The sequence below is a fragment of the Meles meles genome, chromosome 19 (genome assembly GCF_922984935.1).
Source record: "Meles meles chromosome 19, mMelMel3.1 paternal haplotype, whole genome shotgun sequence".
In the NCBI taxonomy this organism is placed as follows: domain Eukaryota; kingdom Metazoa; phylum Chordata; class Mammalia; order Carnivora; family Mustelidae; genus Meles; species Meles meles.
In genome coordinates, this window is record NC_060084.1 from 23,032,233 (window position 1) to 23,056,035 (window position 23,803).

The 23,803-nt window shown below is 40.2% G+C and overlaps 1 protein-coding gene across 3 annotated transcripts in view; it reads left to right on the top strand.

The window, feature by feature from the left end:
- CDH8 (cadherin 8) overlaps positions 1-23,803 on the top strand; it is a 383,236-nt gene that overhangs the window by 232,739 nt on the left and 126,694 nt on the right. For all 3 annotated transcript variants that reach the window (XM_045989291.1, XM_045989294.1, XM_045989292.1), the window contains one exon: positions 5,480-5,616. In XM_045989291.1, coding sequence (XP_045845247.1) covers positions 5,480-5,616 — 137 coding nt within the window. The remainder of the gene's footprint in view (positions 1-5,479; positions 5,617-23,803) is intronic.

A 23,803-nucleotide genomic window follows, 5' to 3' on the forward strand; every position in this document is an offset into this window, starting at 1 on the left:
TATTTCTTTCTCAGTTTTTTATTCTTTTCCTATCCCCATTATTCTTTTCCCTTGTATTTCTTTAGCACCATATTTCACTCTTAGTAAAATCCATGCTTGATAAATATTTGTACATCCTTCCTACAATCCATTGTTGAGTAACTGCTATGCAAAACCCAACCAATGTGCTACTATGATACAGGAATCAAAAATTTCTTCTTGTCCCAAAAGAGTGAAAGTCTGGCAAATGTGTACCTAGAGAAAATGGAAGGAACATCCTTAAGGAGAGGAAGGACTCAGACCACATGCAGAAGGTTCCCCATGGATGAGCCAAGGGCTGTAAAACCAAGGACAGCCTTTAATTTCATCAGCTCAGAGTCTTCGCTCCGTGGAAGTACACAGAGTAGGAGATATTTTGAAAGAGGCAAAGACTGGTATCAATAAACCTTACAAAGGGTTCTGGGATATCTGTCTAGCGTCACATGTGAATGTCTGCCTTTCCTAAGTCTACAAAAGGATGTGAGTGATAGTCCTTATGTGTATATTTCCATTTCTAGAAATTTGTGTCTGCAGTTAACGCTCAGCTTAAAGGCGTCTCTTACAGACTGAAGAATTGACTCACCATTTATTTTATTACTCATTTATTTATTTGCCTCATGTGAGTCATGTATCAATTGACTGCAAAGCACCACTCTCTGAAGAAGATATCTTCTCCTATTTAGAGAGGAGACTATGAGATTATGAATAGTTACCTCATTTCAATGAGCTTCCCCCAGTGAGAGCCTAATGAAGGTTCTCTGGTGTCTCTGATTGTGCTTCTTCCACTTTATGTGCTGCTACTCAGACAGACACAGGGAATCCCAGGAAAAAGAGAGGCTTATGGATCTACTTCCCAGGTATCTAGCCCAAACAATGACATTCTGTGACTTTACGTAGGACACTGGATTCTAAAATCTTTGTTGTTACTCCAGGTTTGCTTTCTTAACCCATTCTAGTTTTTTTTTTCTTTTAATTATTTTCTGTTAATTGACTTAAGGAAAGAGCCTATATTAGTTCCTTATTCAAGTATTTGTTGCTGCTGATGTTACTGTATCACACAGTGGTATGAGTAACCGAGAGGAGAGAGGAGAATTTGGGGTTGCTGCAGTAGTAGGTGGTAGTCAGGAGAGCAAGCTGAATTTTTGCAGCTGAAGGTGATGTGGTGTGGCTCTGGAATGTGTGCGTGTGGTGGGGAGGTGGGGCGGAGCAAGCATCTTCTGAGAACATTCCTGAACATGGTATGCTTTCAATTTTTTTTTTTTTTCTAATGGAATCTTAAGCTGTGTAACCAGTTTTAAAATTGTTAAAAATGTAATTAATTTTAACTGTGGTTAAAAAAAAGATCACCTTTGGGGGCGCCTGGGTGGCTCTGTCAGTGAAGCGTCTGCCTTCGGCTCGGGTCGTGATCCCGGGGTCCTGGGATCAAGCCCCATATGGGCTCCTTGCTCAGTGGGGAGTCTGCTTTCCCCTCTCCAGCTCCCCTGTGCTTGTGTTCCCTCTCTCGCTATCTCTCTGTCATAAATAAATAAAACTCAAAAAAAGATCACATGTTATTTAATATTAACAAACAATTGACTATGTCCGGGAAATCTTTGAACCTGCAGTGGTGAGTTCATGAGACAGAGAAAAGTTTGTGGAAAAATAAACACCTAAAATAATGATGCCAGAGATGCCAACATCATGCCCCCACTTGCTTTCCCTTCTCAGCTTTATTTTTAATCACTTAAGCAGGCATCTTCTGTGTGTTTGCTTCTACTGCCAGGAGAACTCAGCTGTACTTATTGAGGGACAAGAGAACCAAGGAGTGAAAGGGGTGCTACGTTGGACCTGAGAAAGGGATAGGGAATCATCAGGAGAAACGTGTTATCATGTCCACATAAGGATAACAGTACCGATTTTTAAATATAGATTTATTGAGCACTTATTATGTGTCAGGCCCTGACACAAAAGTGCTTTATATGCATTACTCATTAAAGCCTCACAAAACCTATAATAATTTCCATTTTACAGATTAAGTAACAAAGGCACAGACAGACTAAGCATAACTAAGTCACTAAGACTTAGCATGGCTAAGTCACTAAGATTTAGCAGGACCAAGTCTCACCTTTGTAAGTGATAAGGTCAAAACATGAACTCGGACAGTCAGACTAGGACCCAGGTTCTTTATGATGAGATTATGAATTTCTGTGGAGCCAATGGCAGAGGACTTTCCTGGTAGCCTGAGAATAAACGAAACCCAGGCCATGCCCTTAAGCAACAGAGCAGAAAAGAGTTTGCTAGAAAGTAAAGATGGATTAAAAAATGTATCAGGACATCTTGGGCATGTGGGTGGCTCATGGGTGGTTAAGTGTCTGCCTTTGGCTTAGGTCATGATCCCAGGGTCCTGGGATCCAGCCCCCCATCGGGCTCCCTGCTCAGTGGAAACTCTGCTTCTCTCTCTCCCTCTGCTCCTTCCCACTCCTCACTCATGCTGTCTCTCTTCTCAAATAAATAAATACATAAAATCTTTATTTAAAAAAACCTTTACAGGAGATCTATAAGAAAGATGGGAAATGGGGCTTCTTATTGCCTGGCTTTCCGGAGAGGTCTAGCTCCTTATCTTATTTAATAAATCATATTTCCTTTGGTCTATTTCACTATATGAAAGTATATATAATAAATACACATGTAATATAGGTTATATTAAGGCATTGCACATATGTGTATATAATATAGGCATCTATAATATGTTGAAGGCAATTGTATATTAACATAAGAAAAATGATCACAATTTTGAGTTCACAAAATTGAGTACATAGATGGCATTCGATGATGTCACTATCACACAAATGACGTGAGAGCCCTTGATCCCTGATACTTAGTGGTCTGCACGCACATGTGTTGACAAAGCATGCCACACTTAGCCTCTCATCCAGTCCTCACAACGATCCTATTATCTAATACTAACATCATCCTTATTTTTTTTTATATTTTATTTATTTGACAGAGAGAAATCACAACTAGGCAGAGAGGCAGGCAGAGAGAGAGGAGGAAGCAGGCTCCCCGCAGAGCAGAGAGCCCGATGTGGGGCTCGATCCCAGCCAGGACCCTGGGATCATGACCTGAGCCGAAGGCAGAGGCTTTAACCCACTGAGCCACCCAGGCGCCCCGCATCCTTATTTTTTAAAAAGATTTTATTTATTTATTTGAGAGAGAGAGAGAGAGTGAGAGAGAGCGCACAAGCAGGAGGAGGGCAAGAGGGAGAAGCAGACTCCCCGCTGAGTGGCGAACCGGACGTAGGACTCAATCCCAGGACTCTGAGATCATGACCTGAGCTTAAGTCAGATGCTTAACCCACCGAGCCACCCAAGCACCCTATCATCCCTATTTTATATATGAATAAGGTCAGCCCTTCTTGTAGCTAGCTGGTGTACACATAGACTTCAGAGGGAATCAAACACGAATATTCATTCTGATTCTGGTATGTACTAGTTAGGTTACTTAAAACGTCCTCTAAGGGTTTTCTTTTTCTTTTCTTTGTTCCATAAGAAACCAAAGAGAAGAGGACAGAAGAAGGAAGAGCCCTCTAGCACTGTGCTTGGTCCACATTTGGTGTTGAGTGCATGCTTGTTGATGATGTTGAATCAGGATTTCTGGGATGTTTAGCAATTCTTGGGAGCCTTTATCATAAAGTCTGCTAGACATTAAAATGTCTGAAATGTCTACAGAGATAGCAAGGGGCTTCTTGAAATAGTTGAGGTAGACTTTAAACTGAATTTCAACAAAGTCATTTCTCCCCCATCAAGTTCCTCCCGTTGCATAATCTCGTAATGTTGTGACATTCTTACCTGTGATCTTACTAAAGGGCTGTATTTATAGCCTATTTTATAAATTCTTGTGACTCACTTCATACAGTCTGTCATGAACTGGAACTTTAAAAAATGAGAAAAATATCTCCGCCTCTGTTAGAGTGATGAGATTCAAATGACGCCCAAATGTTTTTCTTGTTTTCTGCTATTTATAAACTGTTAAGAAAGGGGCCATCTCTATCACCTTCCAAGTGGAAAGATTATTAAAGTTTTGTGTCATCCAATATGGTGATTATGCTGAGTGTGATGATGATAATGATAAACAGATCTCTAGCCATTTTAGAACATATCTCAGAGACTGATTTATGCTTTATTTATAGTCTGCAACCATAGTTGACCAGTAAAAAAAATTGAGGTTCAGTGATATCCCCAAAATAGCAATACATAAGTAACACATAGAATGACTGTCTTCTCATTGTATCCTCATCACTTATCGGAGGAGAGAGCGGAGAGAGATCCTGTGTGTCCTCCTTTTTAAATAAAGCCATTAATCCCATCATGAGGGCACACCCTCATGGCCTCATCTTAACAGTAATTCCTCCCAAAGACCTCATTTCCAAATACTATTATATTGGGAGTTAGGATTTTAAGCTATGAATTTTGTGGCTACACAAACATTCTGTCCACAGCACCCTTCATTCCATAAGAAACTAAAGAGAGAAGGACAGAAAAAAGAAGCAGCCATCTAGCACTGCGCTTGGTCCCTGGTAAATCGTCCCTGTTTCCATTCTATCCTGCTTTAGTGGCTCTCACTACTTATGGGCCAATTTTTCTAAATATGCCTTCGGTTTCTTAAGACACTTACCTTATTGGTTTCAGCATTCCATATCCAAAACACAGATCTTGATGTATAAAGAGAATAGCAATAAATGTTGTGAAAAAAAATAATTACTGTGTTATCTTGATGCCTAGTGTTTCTTAATGATATCTGAGTGTTCTCAAAAGAGGAACAACTAACCTGTGCATTTAAAATTGTTAATTTCATAGACTCTAGTGTTGTAAAGCTGCTAAAATACCCATTCCGACTTAAAAAAAAATTGTTACTAGAGAACCAGCAACCATCTTATTTCTATGGACAGAAACTAACAGGAATCCTCAATATGCACTTTCCTTAACATGAAAACAAAACAAACCGGCAGCATCAATAACAACACATACATGTTGTCTAGCCAAATACGTGCTTAACATAAACACATATTTCCTTTGAACTGCCGTAAATAACATGCTGCCTAGCACCGTCCTGCTTTGGGTTTAAGTTTATTGTTTTATGTGATATTTTGTGGCAACTGCTAATTATCATAAGATGTCCAATAAACGTGATGGATTGTCCAATTAACTCTTCATCAGCATCCGTTTTTGAAGATGCTACCTATTGAAACTGATGGCAGTTTATGACCTCCGTGTTGCATATGTAGCTAATTACTCCTTGGACAATAATTATTAAGTTTCTTGTGCCTCATTCCGTCATTTTATTTTACAAATTATGATGCCACCGAGTTTCCCAATCCATTTGACTTCACAACTATGACTCTCCAAGGATTACTAAAGGTCTGCTGTGGAATATATGGATCATATAAACATTGAAGTAGATTACAGATGTGTCTGTTTTGTAGGTTTTCCATCGACCGGCACACTGACCTGGAGAGACAATTCAACATTAATGCAGATGATGGAAAGATAACGCTGGCCACACCACTTGACAGAGAATTAAGCGTATGGCACAACATAACAATCATTGCTACCGAAATTAGTAAGTGCCTGGGTTTAATTTCTTCCTTGTCTGACTGGGTTCAGTTTATGCCTAGGGAATCACATGGTTGATGTGATCCCTGTTTCCATCAGATATTTTGGCATTGGAACTTATTTTATTGTTCCCAAGGAGTCTTTGAATCAATTATCTCAAAAAGAAATAACTTGCCCGGTGGTAAATTACCGAGGATAGCAATATATGTGGGAAGGAAACATTCTTATATCCAAATACTCTTATATCACATATCCATTATTCAGTCATTAAAGATAATGTTTTCCAGATTAAAATAGGGGGGAAGATTTAGTATGAAAGGTTAGGTTAAAAAAAAAAATAGAACTCAAGAATTCTTGACTATAATTTAAGTAAATGGGCCAAACATAAATATTACATATAATACAGAAACTACTGTTCGTATATGTAGACCACATCCATCCTATTCACATATGCAGACACAAAACACAGAAGGAAACTTCATAGTGTCAGTACACATTATTTTGGATAGATGAAATTATAGATGATTTTTTGTTTCATTTTTAGAATTTTCTGTGTAGTTTACACAGAAACCAAGACTAAAACTATAATTTTAGTATAATCGTTTTCATAAAATACAGGTGAAAATGTAAGCTTTTTTTTTTTAAATTTTTTAGAGGATTTTGCAGGATTGTTGAAATAACATGTTTGTCTTTCAATTTTCAGTGAGCATAGTTGCTTTGATTACACTAATGGGCACTACTGTTGAGTCTCTATGTGGTGGAATTTCGTGCTACACCGTCTTTGAGAATTTGCCCTCTGCCTCACCAACTTTTTGTTATACAAAAACATGCCAAAGGAACATAATACTCATTTTATTTCCAAACAAAATACATTTTTTTTGTAAAGGACCTGATAAGACCTTAACAGTTGACACAGGTTCAAGGGGGGCAGTCAATTCTGAAAGGAGTTAGGAATCTAAATAAGGAAATAAAAATCAACATTAAGAAAAATTCATGGGTATACATACAGTATGGGGGGGAGATGACAGTTATAAGATGTGGGACCTCAAATCTGCTCTATACTCTCTCTAAAATCTGTTCTATGTTTTCACAGCTAATGTGAGAACACGGCAAACATCTCTGAGACACACGATTAATCTGTGTATAAAACAAGAATAATCCATGCCTTTAGGAAGGATTTTTCTTGTTCTGAGATATGGGGGAAATGTCCTCCCTGGAGCCCTATTAAAAAACAAAACAACCAAATGAAAATGTATAAAAAAACAGTGAAGATTTAAGATGAAGAGTATCTGTTTTTATGTAGCAACCTTGAATGCAAACAGAGAACATGCAGCATTCAGGTTAATAGGAAACTTCAACCCTACCCAATGGACGGTTCTGGAGAGAGGATGAACTTCGGAAACTCTGGTGTTTTTCCGGTTTAGGAGTAGTATTCCCTTCCCCAGTGTGTTATTCTGGCCACAGTTTTTCCCTCGTTAACAGCACAGGATAGAGCAAACAAACTATACCACTTTGTAACTGGTTTATTAAAAAGGTTAACTCCACACATGGTACAGACATGAAATTTTTATAATTTACAATGTTGAAGCCACATTATTGCCTTAAGCCTCTGAGAAAAACTGTATACATTTAGATTGCTTTAGGGCTTTATAAAAATGCTCTAAAGGATCACAGGTTTCTTTAAAGTACGTAAGCAGTAATTACTTTTTAAAGAACCTCCTCATATTGAATACAGTCTAGTTGAGTTATCCTTAATCTGCGATACTTTTTTTATGAGATGGATGCCTTTACTTAATATTCATCAAGGAGGTCCTAATTATAAGGATCTATGGTACTCCATTCTAAGGAATAAAAATAAATGAATGTGCAGAGCAGGTGGTTAAGAAACATTTCAGGGACAATACAGAAACAAAAGACTCATTTGTAAGGAATCACAGAGAAGTAAGGAGGCAGACACAAAAGCAGATGCTCCAAGGTAATGAGCTGTTAACTCTGGGGTGACAGGGTACCAACCCAAGTCTGTGGAGACATTCATTTGCTCATTCACTCAGTAATTATTTATTGAGTCTATACTACTTGCCAAGCATTCTTCAAGTGACTGGGGATATAGCAGTGAGCAAAAGAGACAAATCCCTGTTCCTCTTGGAGTTTTCCTTCTTGGGGCTTCTGGAAGCACCTGCGTATGAAAGGGTAAGTTGAAATCTGCTGGATATGCATAAAGAAAGACAGAGGGGTTAGGAAGAAGGTGATGCATGTTGGGAATTCCAGGCAGTTCCATGTTGATGGTATGGAAAAGTACGGTGATGGAACGCCTCCCATGAGTGCAGGATTTTATTTATTTATTTGTTTATTTATTTATTTTTAAAGATTTTATTTATTTATTTGACAGAGATCACAAGTAGGCAGAGAGGCAGGCGGGGGGAGGGGGGAAGTAGGCTCCCCGCTGAGTAGAAAGCCGATGCGGGGCTCGATCCCAGGACCCTGAGATCATGATCCGAGCTGAAAGCAGAGTCTTAACACCCCGAGCCATCCAGGCGCCCCACAGGATTATATTTAAAAAGGAATCATGACACACATGGAAAAAATAAGCCTTTATATGTACCCGTAAAATAATTAGGGAAGATCATTTTTAAAGTGGTAGGGATTATTATTATTAATGAATACAGTGTAATCAAATTATAAAAATATATCAAAACTTAGACCAGATAAAATTTTCTTCATGACTTAAGATAAATCACTCGAATATGTCCCAGATTAAGCTTTACAGTTGGTTCTATGTAGGCAATAAATACAGAATGGCTCTGCCTGCATAAAGACTATCAGCTTGTCTATGAACCTTTTATTTTTTTTAAGATTTTATTTATTTGACAGACAGAGATCACAAGTAGGCAGAGAGGCAGGCAGAGAGAGAGAGGGAAGCAAGGCTCCCTGCTGAGCAGAGAGCCCAATGTGGGACTCGATCCCAGGACCCTGAGATCATGACCTGAGCCGAAGGCAGAGGCTTAACCCACTGAGCCACCCAGGCACCCTTGGAACTGTAAACATAGATATCAGTCTGTTCTTCTTGGGATATTAGCCTGTAACCTTCTTAGTACCAGCAAGAAAGAAAGTATATAAAAAAGAACTTTAAATTTTAGCTGTGAAATATCAGCTGAGGTGGGCATAAATTTAGGAACTTTAAAAGTACAATTAAGCTATTTTCCCTCTAAATCATAAAAGGAAGTAGAAATAATAAGATCACAGAGAACGTAAGAAAAATTGGAATTACATGAAAATGGCTGAGAATCGTGTTTGACTTGGTGTTATTATTTAGCCCATCATGTAATGTTTATCTTCCAAAGCCACACATCATGTCTTGGGGAAAAAAAATATTAAAGGGAGATTTATTGTATTTGGACAAGTTGAAGATTTAAAACCACCCAGGACAACAGAACCCTGCAGGGGTTCTAATAAAGATAAAGAAATATACATTCCAGAGAGAACAATTTAAAATTATTCTCTGGAATGCCATCTCATCAGATAAAGATTTAAACAAATAAAGCTTTAAAAAAAATAAAAAGGATCTTAGGGACGTCCGTCTGTTATCTCTTAATGAGAACGGAGATGCCGTCCTTCATCCTCCTGTGTCAGATTCACTTAACCAAAGGCGGAGATGCTTCACTGTGTGTATTACACAAGGATTGCGGTGGTCATAGATCTAGCTTGCCATCACGATCAACAGGCTCCTCTCATTACATGAGCTGGCAGTTAGATGTCCCTGTGCTAACAAGAGATTAGGCTTGTAGAGCGAGTCTCCGCTAGTAACAATCCCATCGTCTGCAACGTCAGTGCGCATCTGCTGCTGTTTACCGCGGAGGTGAAGGGTTAAGGTAGATTCCGCTGACAGTTAAACACTGAAAAAGTATAGTGTAAGCCCTACGATGCACCAAATTCTCCCAACACTCTGAGAAATTAGGTACTATTAATATAATTGACCCTTGAACAACACACGTTTGTTCTGCACGGGTCCACTTATTTGCAGAATTTTTTTTCAGTGAATATATTTACAGTACTGTAAATGTATTTTCTGTTCCTTCTGATTTTCTTAATAATATTTCCTTTTCTCTAGCTTGCTTTATTATAAGACTGTGGTATATAATACATATAACACACAGTATGCATGTTAAAAAACTACTGATGTCATCAGTAAAACTTCTGGTCAGCAGTAGACTATTAATAGTTAAGCTTTTGGACAGTCAAAAGTTATGCATAGATTTTCAACTGTGCAGAGTTGGGGGGATTGTTGGTGCCCCTAAACCCTCCCCCCACATTGTTTAAGAGTCAACCTTTTTCAGACAAGAAAACTCAACACAACTAAATAACTTGGCCAAGGTTTCACAGCGAGCAAGGGCTGGGTGAGGGGGCAAGATGGGTATGCGTGCCCAGACGCTCTCTTCCTTGGAAGAAACCTCTCTTATAGCTCTTTCCTTTCAAACTCCTGCTTAAATTGGGCCTCCTGTGCTGCCACATCATTTGCTGAAGCAAGTGAATGAAGTTGTTCCTTTACGCAAAGCAGAAGGCTGGTCATCCGGACAGGGGTGTGGTGGGGGCGGGGAACAGACAGGCACCGACCACGTCAGCCCCTGCTGTTCTAGCGTCTCTAACCCAGGGTAGGAGGATAGCCTACTGCCCAAAGCAGAGCTCTGGGACTGTTCAGACTGGGATTCTTTAACAATTTTAGAGATCAGGAGAATGAGGAACAGAATAGAGGACACACAGTAGTACATTTTAGGGGACGGCCGTTTTCGGCGAAGATCACAGAGAACATGTCTTAGGCAGCTGACCTGGATCAACTCCAAGGAAGAGCCCTGGCATCAGGCCAAGACCTGCTGCGTCAGAAACTCAAGGTGGCAGCTCAGGAACCCACTTTCCTGGCTCTCCCACGTCCTCTCCTCCCCCACCAGGTCCCCCATCGAAGTTCCTAAGTATCTAACAATGCCTTGAAGGAAGACAGAGAAAGTGGTGGTTCTGTTATTTGCTTTTGTCTTTATTTGCTGTCCTTCCTGCGGTGATTAGGTGGCATCTCCCTGAGCTGTGATGTGGCCTCAGGTCCATCAGACGATGCATAGGGTTCCTCTAGGTTGAACGGGGTGCTACCAGAGCAGCGTGATTAGCCACACAGCTGTAGGGGACATAAAGGACACTGGGGAACTGTAGGGTCATCCATTTGCTTTGAATAGTCTTTGCAGGGGTTTTTTGGAGGCATTGAATGCCAATTTTAGAGCGGAGAAGCTGGGGATGTGAGGTGGTACGTGTGGAAACTGCTGACCCTGTGTGCTTGGGAGCCGGCTGCTGGCACAGACAGAAAGCACTACTACTGGCTACCTGAAGGTATTTTAAAGCAGGAAGCATATAATTGCCCATTAAATTAATCTCTTAGAGTTAGTGGTAATGCATTGCTCCGGCCCACTACGGTGGACTGCGCACAATATTGCAAATGAAGCTTTTCACTAATGATGACTAAATCTCGCCAGGAAAACACGAGTTTGATAGCACTTAAGAAATGTTGGTTTTGTTTTTTGGTTTTTGGTTTTGTTTTTTTTTTCCCCTGGCATAAGGCCCAGTTGCCAGAGTAATTGCTTTGCCCAACTCAGGATACTTAGGAAAAATATATCTTTATAGCTCATTGTTCAGAGAAATCTTGTGTCCTGGAGTTGGCCTTGTCCGTTGGCCATATAACCTCTGGCAAATTATTTCTCCTCATTCACTCTCAGTTTTCGCATCTGTGGAATGGGAATCAAAATTGTTCTGTAAAATCTTGGGTGTAGTGAGAATTGAATTAAAAGTGATAGTACCAAACCTCTTAGCTCAAAACGCATCTATAACCTCTAGGAACTGATAAACTGTTATTATTAATGCAGCCCTAATCCTTAATTTAAATATATTTATTTGGTTTATATTGTATGTTACTCCACCTCCTCCCACAACAACAAAATTGGTAATTGTGGTCTGTGTGTCATTGCTGCGGCAGCTAAACATCTTCATTGCATCGACGAATAGGATAGGTTTTTTCACTGCCCTTCCTTTTGTCCTTGGTTTAGGACGGTAGACCGCCTCCTGGCTAAGGAAAGGCCCTCACGATGAAGCAGCCACATTTTTGGAGAGCCTGCTTGGACTAAAGACTTCAAATTTTGTATCAAGATCGTTTGCAAAATATTTAATCTCTTTATTGCCTGTGGCATAATAGAGGCTAGAGTTCATTAGGATCAGTGCTGTTCCCTAGGGTAGGATGGAACGGAAGCAGATGAAGGGACGCCATTATCTAGTTCGATTACTCTCATAGAAGGGAAAGGGAGCTGGAAGCCTGAGGTGGACAGTGAAATTCAGGTGTCGAGGTGGCTAAGGGTCTCCCCAGTAACAGGCCATAGCGATAGGACCGAGAATATAGTCCGTCATTGCAGAGAAGCACACAAGTGCTGTAAGGTGGAGATCGGTATCCTTAACAGCAAGATGATAGTGAAGGGATGTGGAAAATAAAATATGTGAAGGTCAAGGGGAAGCTACAGGTTCCTGGAAAAGGGGCTAGCATCCAGTTCCCAGTTCTCCGGAGGGAGGGACTGGGATCGGCGTCATTCTGCACTCCAGGAAGTGCAAGGGGAAGCCACAGGTTCCTGGAAAAGGGGTTAGCATCCAGTTCCCAGTTCTCCAGAGGGAGGGACTGGGATCGGCGTCATTCTGCACTCCAGGAAGTGCTGAGGCGTGCCCGGATGAGTAGCCCGCACTAGCTTTCCCACATCCTACATAGCCACTCCAGTGCTTTGCGAACTGACTTGGGAATTTCCCCCAATTCCTCTGTATTCTGCAACCATTCATCAGTATCTTCCCGTAGGCTCTCCATTGTTTTCCTCTCTCCCCATCTATTGTTCTGATCTACTTTAGAAAAGCATGCCTATTGAGACTGGAGATGCGGATTTTAACCAGGAACGTCTTCAGGATGTCACTGTGACTAAGAGCCCCTTAGCCCTGATGTAGAAGAAGACAGGAAGTGAGAGGTTTCTGTCCCTGTTTTCTCCTGGTCTCTTATAAACCCCACACCCCAGAGCCTCAACAGCAATTGTAGACGGAGGACAGAAAGGAGGTAAGCAGCATCCTGGCCACTCAGTGCTGCTCTGAGGGTAGCAGACAAGGTGGGGGAGAGATGGGGAAGGCCCTGGATACAGTTATATGCATGGATTTTAGAGATCAGGTAGTAGTAGATTGATTAATCTTCAGGCTTTGTTTGCTCTGGGGACAGAGGAGTTACAGGACTCGGGGGGAAAGTGTAGTTATCAGTCTGGAAGTCAAAGAGAACAAGGGAGAATTTTAGTGGCCAGGCTTGTAAGCCCCACCTCTGTGAGGGAATCATTACGTTTGCCACTTACTCACTCTGTGGGCAGGTACTCCGCTTCTCTCTGCTGTTCAGCTCCCCCGTGTGTAAAATGGGGAATGCACTGGTGCATCCTCAGAGGTATAGGGTGGCGATAAGTATATTTAAGTGTTAACATTGTGCTGAACACTGTAAAATTGCTAATGGACACAGGACCGGTTCTGAGTTGAGGTTCAGCTGCTTGCTGGTTTAAAGGCAAACTTGAGAGGGGTGCCTCGGCAGCTCAGTTGGCTAAGCATCTGACTTCATTTGGGCTCAGGTCATGATCTCGGGGTCGTGAGATCAAGTCCTGTGTTGGGCTCCATGCTCTGCATGGTGTCTGCTTGACATTCTCTCTCCCTCTGGCTTGTGTGCATACATGCTCTCTCTCTCTCAAGTAAACAAATAAATGTTTAAAAATAAAGGCAAAGATGGGAAGATGGTAGGCTAATGTTCTAAAGACCATCATCCCAGTCCAGGTGAAGCAGGAGGGTGTTTTGTTTTATTTTTAAAGATAGTATTTATTTCAGACAGCACAAGAGAGAGCATGAGAGAGAGAGCACAGGAGCGTGGGGGCGGGGGCTGGTCAGAGGGAGAGGGACAAGCAGACTCCCTGCTGAGCAGGGAGCCCAACACAGACTGGATCCCAGGACTTTGGGATCATGACCTGAGCTGAAGTCAGATGCTTAACCCACTAAGCCAGCCAGGTACCCCAAAGCGGGAGGGTTTTTTGTTTTGTTTTTTAAGATTTTGTTTATTTATTTGAGAGAGAGAGAGGTCGGGGGTGGGGTGTGGAGGAAAGGGAGGGAGATATTCTGTCCATTCCACACTGAGGGCAGAGTCAACCTGGGGCTCAGTCTCACCATCCCGAGATCATGACTTGAGCCTAAACCAAGAGTCTCAAGCAAATGAGCCACCCAGGTGGCCCTGAAGCAGGTTTTGTTGTTGTTGTTGTTGTTTTGGTTTTTTGAAGGGGAAGAGACGGGATATTGTGGGGGGAGCCCCGTGCTGAAGCTGGTGCTCAGCGGTTAATCCTCTATCCTTGCAAGGCTTCCAGATTCTGCCATTCTGCCGGTAATCAAGGCTCCCAGGTGTTTCTCAGTAAAGAGCACCCCTGCATCGCGAGATACGCGTGCTGTTAAGGCAGTCCAGACTCCTCCCCCTGCACCAGCACTGAAAATTCCCGGGTGTGTGGAGTAGGCCAGTCTGTAGTTGCTGTTTTCATGTGCCGTCAGGCCTTATCTTCTGGGAAGTCTGGTCCTCTGTGTGTCACCGCCAACCGTCTGCAGGATCTCAAGGGAAGCAGGTTAGTTTTGCTACTAACTGTGGTGTTTAGGGCAGCAAGCAAGGAGTTAATAATCCTGAAGCGAGTTCACCTTTAAGACTGGTTGTTGTGCTGTTGTGTTGATAGTAATGGCAATTCGATATTGATTATTTTAACAGTCAAGTAAACACTACTTTTATCATTATTGTATGATTAAAGAGGAGGTACCCAAAAGGGCCTTGTCATCAGCAGAACCACCTAACTTCGTTCTGAGGATCTACCAAATTGTGAGTTTGTTCTGGAAGTTTCATCTTGAAATTATTTGGGGAATGTAATTTTCTACATGATACATACTGGGTAGAAGTCGTCTTTCCTCGGTCAGCCCTAAGCGTCCTGGCCAGGCTCTCAACTTGAAAAGTTCCCGAGTTCTAACCTGAGACTAAGGTCATGGGCACTGCTCTCACTACTTTCACAGCAAGTAGTAGTGGTTATGTGAAGTTTTTTTGTTATTGTGTTTGTGTTATTTGAAGTTTGTTGTGAGAGTTAAAGAGAATAATACAGATAAAGGACGTCAGACAGAGCCCAGCATATAGTAAGTAAGTAATCAGTAGTGTTGTCTTCCCTCTCTTGGGCTTTCCCCTTTCCTGTCCCTTCTTTTCTCTAACCTCCTCCAGACTAAACCTCAGGCTAAACCTGGTGCTTACCTGTTCTCACATTCCTTATCATCTCCTTTGTCGTACAGCTAAACATTCTATTGGTCACTCATTCCCCCGCCTCCATTTTTCCCAGCCACTTGGGCTTAGGGAGAAAGGAGACCAAAGTGGTCATAGGAACACTGTGACTTGTATTGGTTTCCCTTTGTAGCATAAGAAACCATGTCTAAACTTAGCGGCTTAAAATAATAAGCATGCAGTTCTTCTGGTTTGAATTGGCTTTGCTAATCTTTCTGGTGGTTTGTCTGGGGGAGACCTTACCTATGTCAAGCAGGCTGGTTAGACCAGGTGCCGCAGGGGGCCCAGCTGTTCTCCATTCCACGTGTCTCTCATTCTCTGGTGGGCTAGCTCAGCTTCTCCACCGGAGTGCTCAGTGTGCAAGGAACAGCAGAAGACTGGTGAAGAAGCACTTTTCAAGTCTGTTTGCATCACATTTGCAGTTACCTCACTGGCCAAAACATGTCATATAACCAAGAAAAGAGGTTCTTTTCTTGGTTACATGGGGTGGGGGAGCCTGGGTGACTCAGTTGGTTAAGCGTCTGACTCCTGATTTTGGCTGAGGTCATGATCTCAGAGTTGTGGAATTGAGCTTGTCCTGGGCATGGAACTTGCTTAAGATTCTCTCTCTCCTTCTTGCTCTGCAACACCCTCCCCCCGACTAAATAAATTTTAAAAACTTATGTTTAAAAAAAAAAAAAAAAGAGGTTCAAGGAGTGGAGGAATAATAACCACCTCCTAATGGGAGGAGTTGGAAATATGGCCACTTTTTCCTCTTTGTTTTTAAAATGTAATTCATGCCAGGATACTGAATCTCCATATATGTGACCAAGAAGTGATCATGATGTCTAGCCTGCACATAGACTCCCCTCTCTTTCTTCTAGAATCCTCCGTGTACTACACATGAGTCGAAATTCTTTGCTCCAAAGCCCTACCTATTTGGGAGAAAGGATTGACACAGTATCTCTGATAGCCATTAACTGGTTAACTGTTTGTTTGTTTGTTTGTTTTTTTCTTTTTTTAAGAATTTGAATTGTAAACCTATTGGTGCCCTTACAGTGGTAACAAGAGCCTCTATGTAAGTGTTAATATAAGCATTAACTGTTATTATTACTATCTCCTGATAACCAAACTGGGCCAGCTTTCTTTGTTGTTAAGTTCTCACAGATTCATGCCCCTTTCCTTCAAATGACAGGTTAAGCTTATAAATAACCACTTACTTGCATAAGGCTTTGAGAACACATTCTGAAAGGAGAAGTGAGTGAAGTCCTTGTTCCCACGAAACATTTTATTACTGCTTTATTATTGGTCACTGTTTTATCCTGGGAGCCTAGCCTAGTACTTGGTGCTCCCAATAAATATTTGTTAAACTCATGAATGAGTAAAGGAAAGATGTATTAATACCACTGGAGAGTACCCTGATGAGTTCTGACTCCAAATGCATACTATTAATTGAGGCATGAAAAGGATCTTTGCTTTAATATACACGCTCAGCTCTGTGTTAAAAGTCTCAGGCAGACAGACATACATGCACTATGGCTTTCTGGATTTTCTGAAGTCCTGCTTTCCTCAGTGACTGAAGCTGAGACATAAAGGGCAAGAAGAATTGTGCTCTCCTTGTATGAAAATTGTGGGCCATTGACTGTGTTCAGAGGGATGGATTCCCATAGAATATTAATTAATCTTAGTAGTCAGAAACCATGAGAAAGGTGCTGGCAGAGGGGAGCCCCGAGTCCCCTCTCATTCCCCAAGGAGCCAGGCTTCTAAGAAACTTTATTTCTCTTTCCTTCTGAGCCTTAAGGCAAGCCCTGAATAATGCCAGCCTACACTTCATTACCCAGCAAGCCCGTTTATCACTTAATCTGATCTGTATTGAACAACTGGAAGCAGGTTACAAAGCAGCAAAGCCAAGAATGAAAATGCTGCGCATTTTCTGATTACAGGACTCCCTAATCCAAAGCTTAGAAACCGGGTCTAAAAATAGGCACTGGTTCCGTCTTTATACACCCTCACCCACCTCACATTTCAGTGCCAGGTCAGGTGACCCTTAAGCCAGATGGCAGACATTAAAGCTATGGCCCCTTGCTTCCATCTCATTATGGGTGGTAAGGCATTGGTTACGCTCTACCCTTACTTAATGCTAGCGATATTTTCTGGTTCCTGGAGTCTCTGTGATACAAGGATCCACCTCCCCTGTCACCCAAGGCCAGAGGTTATGCTGTTTTTCATTAGGATGTGTTGTGCCTGCTCCTTTTATGACTGTCCATTTTACCTATCCACAAACTCCAATCACCAAAAACCAAAAAAACTAACATCCTTTTAGCACCAGATTTGGGCCGGGCATTGAGTTGAGTAGTTCACAAGCACTGTTTTGTTTGAGCCCTACTGAACCCCATCGAAGAATGGAGAGGAAATCCTCTGAGATATGCAATGATCACTCCATGCCTACATAGCTAGAATTCAGAAAGAGGGTCTTGCCAAACATAAGGCTTTCATATTCTCCTATCAGTATGACTTTTTGTAAAGTTTCAAAAACGAAGAAATACCCAAACAGCTAGGGTTCAGCTTATTTCAGCAAGTACTCCACATGCACCTACCATGTTAAGAATTGGGCACTAGGAACACCGTAAGACATGACTCCTTTCTCTTTGAGCCTTAATAGTGCGTCCGTAAAGTGAAGAGCTTTTCCCTCAGGCATGCATTTGAAACTCAAACATATAATTTACTGAAAAGCGTGTAATTGGGAGCAGGGTAAGACTTCTCCATTGGACAGAAAAGACCATGTTCTCCGGGAGGATTCCTTGCAGAAGGTATATTTTCATCAGGATCACGAGTAACCAACCGTAGGCTTTTTGTCAGCCTTCAGAAATAAAGTACATCTTGATCAAGCAGAGGAGAGTTGAGCATATCTTCTGGTGATGAGGGAAATCAAGAGGGAGAAGAAGATACTGTTGGAAAATTAAGTGAAGCAAATTACGGTTGACTTCTGATGCCAGAGGAAGGAAATTATCTTACTCTGTTTCCAAGGAGCCCATCATACACATTATAATACCAAAATAAGGAAAATCTAGGGCACAGAATAAGAAGATTCAGATTTAGGAGAAGAGGTTATTGGAATGGAGAGTCTGAGATGTGGAGAGTGCAGGGGGCAGAATATGGCAAGGAATGGTATTTTTGTTTTTAATACCAGTGCAGTTAACATACAGTGTTACATTAGTCTCAGTGATTCACACTTCAGTGATTCACGCTTCCATCCTCAGTGCTCATCAAGATCTGTGTACTCTTTAATTTCATTCATCTATTTCACCCATTCCCCCCATGCACCTCTCCTCCAGTAACCATCAGTTTGTTCTCTGTAATGAAGACTCTGCTTTTTGGTTTGTCTCCCCCCCCCCCCCCGCCTTGTTCATTTGTTTCTTAAATTTGACACGCGAATGAAATCACCTAGTATTTTCTTTCTCTGGCCTATTTCACTTAGCATTATACTCTCTAGATCCCTGCCTGTCGTTGCAAATGGCAAGATTTCATTCTTTTATTATAACAGATTAATACTCCAGTGTACATATGTACACTGGACATATTCTTCTTCGTCTATTCATTTAGGGATGGACACTTGGGCTGCTTCCACAACTTGGATATTGGAAATAACGATGCAATAAGCATAGGGTCGCATGTATTTTGCGAATCATTGTTTTTGTTTTCATCGGGTTAAATACCATGTAGTGGAATTACTGGATCATACGGTAGTTCCATTTTTTGAGTTTTACAGGAACTGGCCATACTCTTTTCCACAGGGGCTTGCACCGGCTTACATTCCCTCCAACAAAACACAGGTATTCCTTTTATCCATCCTCACAATGTTTGTTGGTTGTTTCTTTCTTTTTTTTATTTTTTTATTTTAGCCATTCTCACAGATGTGAGGTGAGAGTGTGGCCTTGATTTGCATCTCTCTGACAATGAGTGATGTTGAGCATCTTTCATGTGTCCGTAGAATATTTGTATGTCTTCTTAGGAGAAAATATCTGTTCATGTCTTCTGCCCCCCCCTTTTTTAAAATGAATTATTTGGTTTTTTTTTTTTTTTTTTTAGTATGTTGATTATTATCCATCCTTTATATATTTTGGATACTAACTCTTTATCAGATATGTCATTTACAAATATCTCCCATTCCATTGGGTGTCTTTTAGTTTTCCTGGTTCTCTCCTCCACTGTGCCGAAGCTTTTTCTTTTTTTTTTTTTTAATGTAGTCCCAGTAGTTTTTTACTTTTGCTTCCTTTGCCTCGGATGACATATCTAGAAAAATATCGCTACAGCTGATGTCAGACCAATTACTGCCTGTGCTCTCTTCAGGGATTTTTAGGATTTCAGGTCTCACATTTAGGTCCTTAATCCATTTGAAGTTTCTTTTTGTGTATAGTTTAAGAAAGTGGTCTGGTTTCATTCTTTTGCATGTTGCTGTCCAGTTTTTTCAACATCATTTGATGAAGAGACTATCATTTTCTCATTGAGTATTCTTTCTTCTTCTGTGAAAGATGAACTGCCTGAGGTTTTGTGGGGGTTTTTTCTGGGCTCACTATTCAGTTCCCTTGATCTGTGCGTCTGTTTTGCTGCCCTGCCATGGTGTTTTGATTACTACAGCTTTGTAGTGTAGCTTGTAATCTGGGACCTGGACACCTCCAGTTTTGCTTTTTTAAGACTGCTTTGGCTGTCTGGGTTCTTGGGTGGTTCCCTACAAACTTTAGGATTATTTATTCTCATTCTGTGAAAAATGCTGTTGGTATTTTTGATAGGGAATGGATTAAATCTGTAGATTGCTTTGGGTAGTATGGATATTTTAACAATATTTATTGTTCTAACCCATGAACATGGATATCTTTCCATTTGTGTCAGTTTCTTTATTTAGTGTTTTCTGGTTTTAAGAGTTCGGGTTTTTCACCTCCTTGGCTAAGCTTATTCATAGGTATTTTATTTTTTGTAACTGGGATTGTTAATTTCTCTTACTGCTGCTTCATTATTAGTATATAGAAATGTGATAGACTTCTGTATATTGATTTTTGTATCCTGTAACATTAGGGAATTTATCAATTCTAATGCTTTGGGTGGAGTCTTTAAGGATTTTCTATCTATAGTTTCATGTCTACTGCAAAGAGTAGAAGTCTTACCTCCTTACCAATTTGGAGTCCTTTTCTTTTTGTTTGATTACTATGGCTAGGACTTCAGTACCATGTTGAATAAAGTGTTGCAAGTGGACATCCTTAGATTGTTGGTGATATTAGGGGAAAAGTTATCAGGTTTTTGTTGTTGTTCTTGTTTATCATTGAGTATGATGCTATACTCAATGGTGGGTTTTTCATATATGGTCTTTATCATGTTAAGGTATGTTCCCTCCAAATCCACTATGGATTTATACCTAAATTATAGGTATAATTTGTTAAGTGTTGTTGTTTTTTTTTTCCTGCGTCTATTGAAATGATCATATGGTTGTATTTTTTTCTCTAACTGTTGTGATGTACTGTGTTTATTGATTTTCAAATATTGATCCACCCTTGCATTCCAGGGACAAATCCCACTTGATTATGGTAAATGATTTCTTTTATTGCATTGTTGGATACAGTTTGCTAATATTTTGTTGAGGGTTTTTGCATCCATGTTCATCACAGGTAGTGGCTTGCACTTCTCTTTTTTGTATTATCTACCTGGTTTTGGTATCAAGGTAATGTTGGCCTCAAAGAATTAATTTGGGAGTCTTGCTTCCTCTTCTGGTTTTTTTGTTTTGTTTTGTTTTTTTTCTTTTTCTTTCTTTCTTTCCTTTTTTTTTTTTGTTGTTGTTTTTTTTGTTGTTGTTTTGTTTTTTGTTTTTTTTTTGGAATAGTTTAAGAATAAGTAGTATCTCTTCTTTAAATATTTGGTAGAATTTATCTGTGAAGCCATCTGATCCTGAACTTGTGTTTGTTGAGAGTTTGTGATTACTGATTAAATTTCATTGGTGGTAATGGGTCATCTTTCATTCATTATTTATTACTGTCGTGGGATATGATAGGTATTAGTTATTTCTTTTTTTTGTTTTAAAGATTTTATTTATTTGACAGAGATCACAAGTAGGTAGAGCAGCAGGCAGAGAGAGAGGTGGAAGCAGGCTCCCTGCTGAGCAGAGAGCCCGATGCGGGGCTCAATCCCAGGACCCTGGGACCATGACCTGAGCTGAAGGCAGAGGCTTTAACTCACTGAGCCACCCAGGTGCCCTGGTATTGGTTATTTCTATTTCTTCATTTCAGATTTCTTTTGAGTACCCCCCCTTTTTTAAATGAGTCTAAATATCATTTTTTTCATCTTTTTAAAGAAGCAGTTGCTGGATTCAAGATTTTTTTTGTTTCTTTTTGGTTATTTTCTGCTCTCATCTTTATTATTTCCTTTGTTATGTTGGTTTTGAGTTTTAGTCTTATTTTTTAGCTCCTTCAGGTATAAGGTTATGTTATTTGAGAGTTTTCTTCTTGAGGTTGGCCTGTATTGCTATAAACTTCCCTCTTGAATCAGCTTTGGCTGCATACCAAAGATTTTTGGACCATTGTGTTTTCATTTTCATTTGTCTCCATGTACTTTTTTTTTTTTTTTTAATCTCCTCTTGGATTTCTCTTGACCCATTCTTTGTTTAGTACCGTCTTATTTAAACTCCATGAATTTGTGTTCTTTACATAATTTTTCTTGTGGTTGATTTCTAATTTCATAACCTTGTGGCCAGAAAAGATGTATGGTAGGATTTCAGTCATTTTGAATTTGTCGAGACAGTTTGGTGACCTGGTATGTGATCTGTTCTGGTTAAAGTTCCATGTATACCTTGAAAAGAGTATGTATTGTGCTATTTTAGGATGGAAAGTTCTGAATATATCTGTAAAAGCCATCTGGTCCAGGAAGTCATTCAAAGCCACTCTTTCCTTTTTGAATTTTCTGCTTGGATGATCTGTCCTTTGATATAAGTGGAGTATTCAAATCTGTCCATTGATGTAAGTGGGGAATTCAAGTCCCCTACTATTACTGTATTATTACTGATTATTTCCTTTATGTTTGTTATTAGCTGCTCTATGTATTTGGTGCTCCCATGTCAGGCACATAAACTTTTACAGTTGTCATATCTTACTGGATTATTCCCCTTGTGATTATATAATGTTTTCCTTTGTCTCTTATTAAAGCATTTGTTGTAAAATCTGTTTTGTCCAATGTGAATATTACTAACCCAGATTTCTGTTCACTTCCATTTGTATAATGAATGTTTATCTTCCCTTCACTTTGAATATGCATGTCTTTAAGTCTAAAATGAGTATCTTGTATACATATAAATGAGTTTGCTTTTTTTTTTTTTTTTTTTTTTTTTTTAAATCCTGTGACCCTATTTCTCTTGGAGCATTTAGTCCATTTACACTTAAGGTAATTATTGCCAGGAGGTGTATACTGATTGCCACTTTTTTACTTGTTTTATGGTTGTTTTTGCAGTTCTTCTCTGCTTCTGCTCTTGATCTTTCCTCTCCCATTTAGTTGGCTTTCCTCAATGATGGCCTTGGATTCACTGCTTTCTTTTCATTTTTTGCTATTACTTGTTTTTGATTTGTGGTTACTGTTAGGTTTTTATGTAACATGTCATGCATATAGCAATCTGTATTAAGTTGATGATCACTTAAGTTTGAACCCATGGCTTACTCTTCCCCCCATCATGTTTTAAGTATATGGTGGCATACTTTACATTCATTTATTTTGTCAATCCCTTGAGTGATTTTTATAGATACACTTATTTTTAGTGTTTATGTGTTCCTACTTTTTTTCTGCTTACGGTCTTTCTTTTCTGCTCAGTAGATCCCTTTTAACATTCTTGTGGGACTAGTTTAGTGCTCATGAATTCCTTTAGAGATAAAGAGGAAACTCTTTATCTCTCTTTGTGTTCTGAATGCTAGCTTTGCTCTATACAGAGTATTCTTGAATGCAGGGGTTTTTTTTTGTTGTTGTTGTTGTTGTTTTGTTTTTTCCTTTTGGTGCTTTGAATATATCATGCCACCCTTTCTGTCCTGCAGAATTTCTGTTGAAGTATCAGCTATTAGCCTTACATGGTTTCCTTTGTCTTGGTGCTTTAAAAATTCTCTTTATCTCTACTTTTTAGGCATTTTAAGTACTATATGTTTTATAAACATATGTTTATGTTTGATTTTTGTTGAGGGCTCTCTGTGAGTACTGGATCTGGGCTTTTCTTTCCTTCCTCAGATGAGGGAAGTTTTTTTTTTTAATTTATTTATTTTTATTTGTTTATTTACAGCATAACAGTGTTCATTGTTTTGGCATCACACCCAGTGCTCCATGCAGTACGTGCCCTCCCTATTACCCACCACCTGGTTCCTCAACCTCCCACCCCCCCCCCCACCCCCCTGCCGCCCCTTCATAACCCTCTGGTTGTTTTTCAGAGTCCATAGTCTCTCATGGTTCATCTCCCCTTCCAGTTTCCCTCAACTCCCTCTCCTCTCCATCTCCCCATGTCCTCCATGTTATTTGTTATGCTCCACAAATAAGTGAGACCATATGATACTTGACTCAGATGAGGGAAGTTTTAAGTTACTATTTTTTTCCAAATAAATTTGCTGTCCCCTTTTCTCTCTCTTGTCCTTCTGGGATCCCTATAATGCAAATGTTACTGTGCTTGATGGTGTTATTGAGTTCCTTATTTTCATTTTTACTCTCTCCCCACCCCTCCTGTTCAGCTTGATTGCTTAGCATTACTCTGTCCTCTGGGTTTTTGATAAGTACTTCTGCTTCCTCTAGTCTACTTTGTTTATTCTATCTTGCATATTTTTAATGT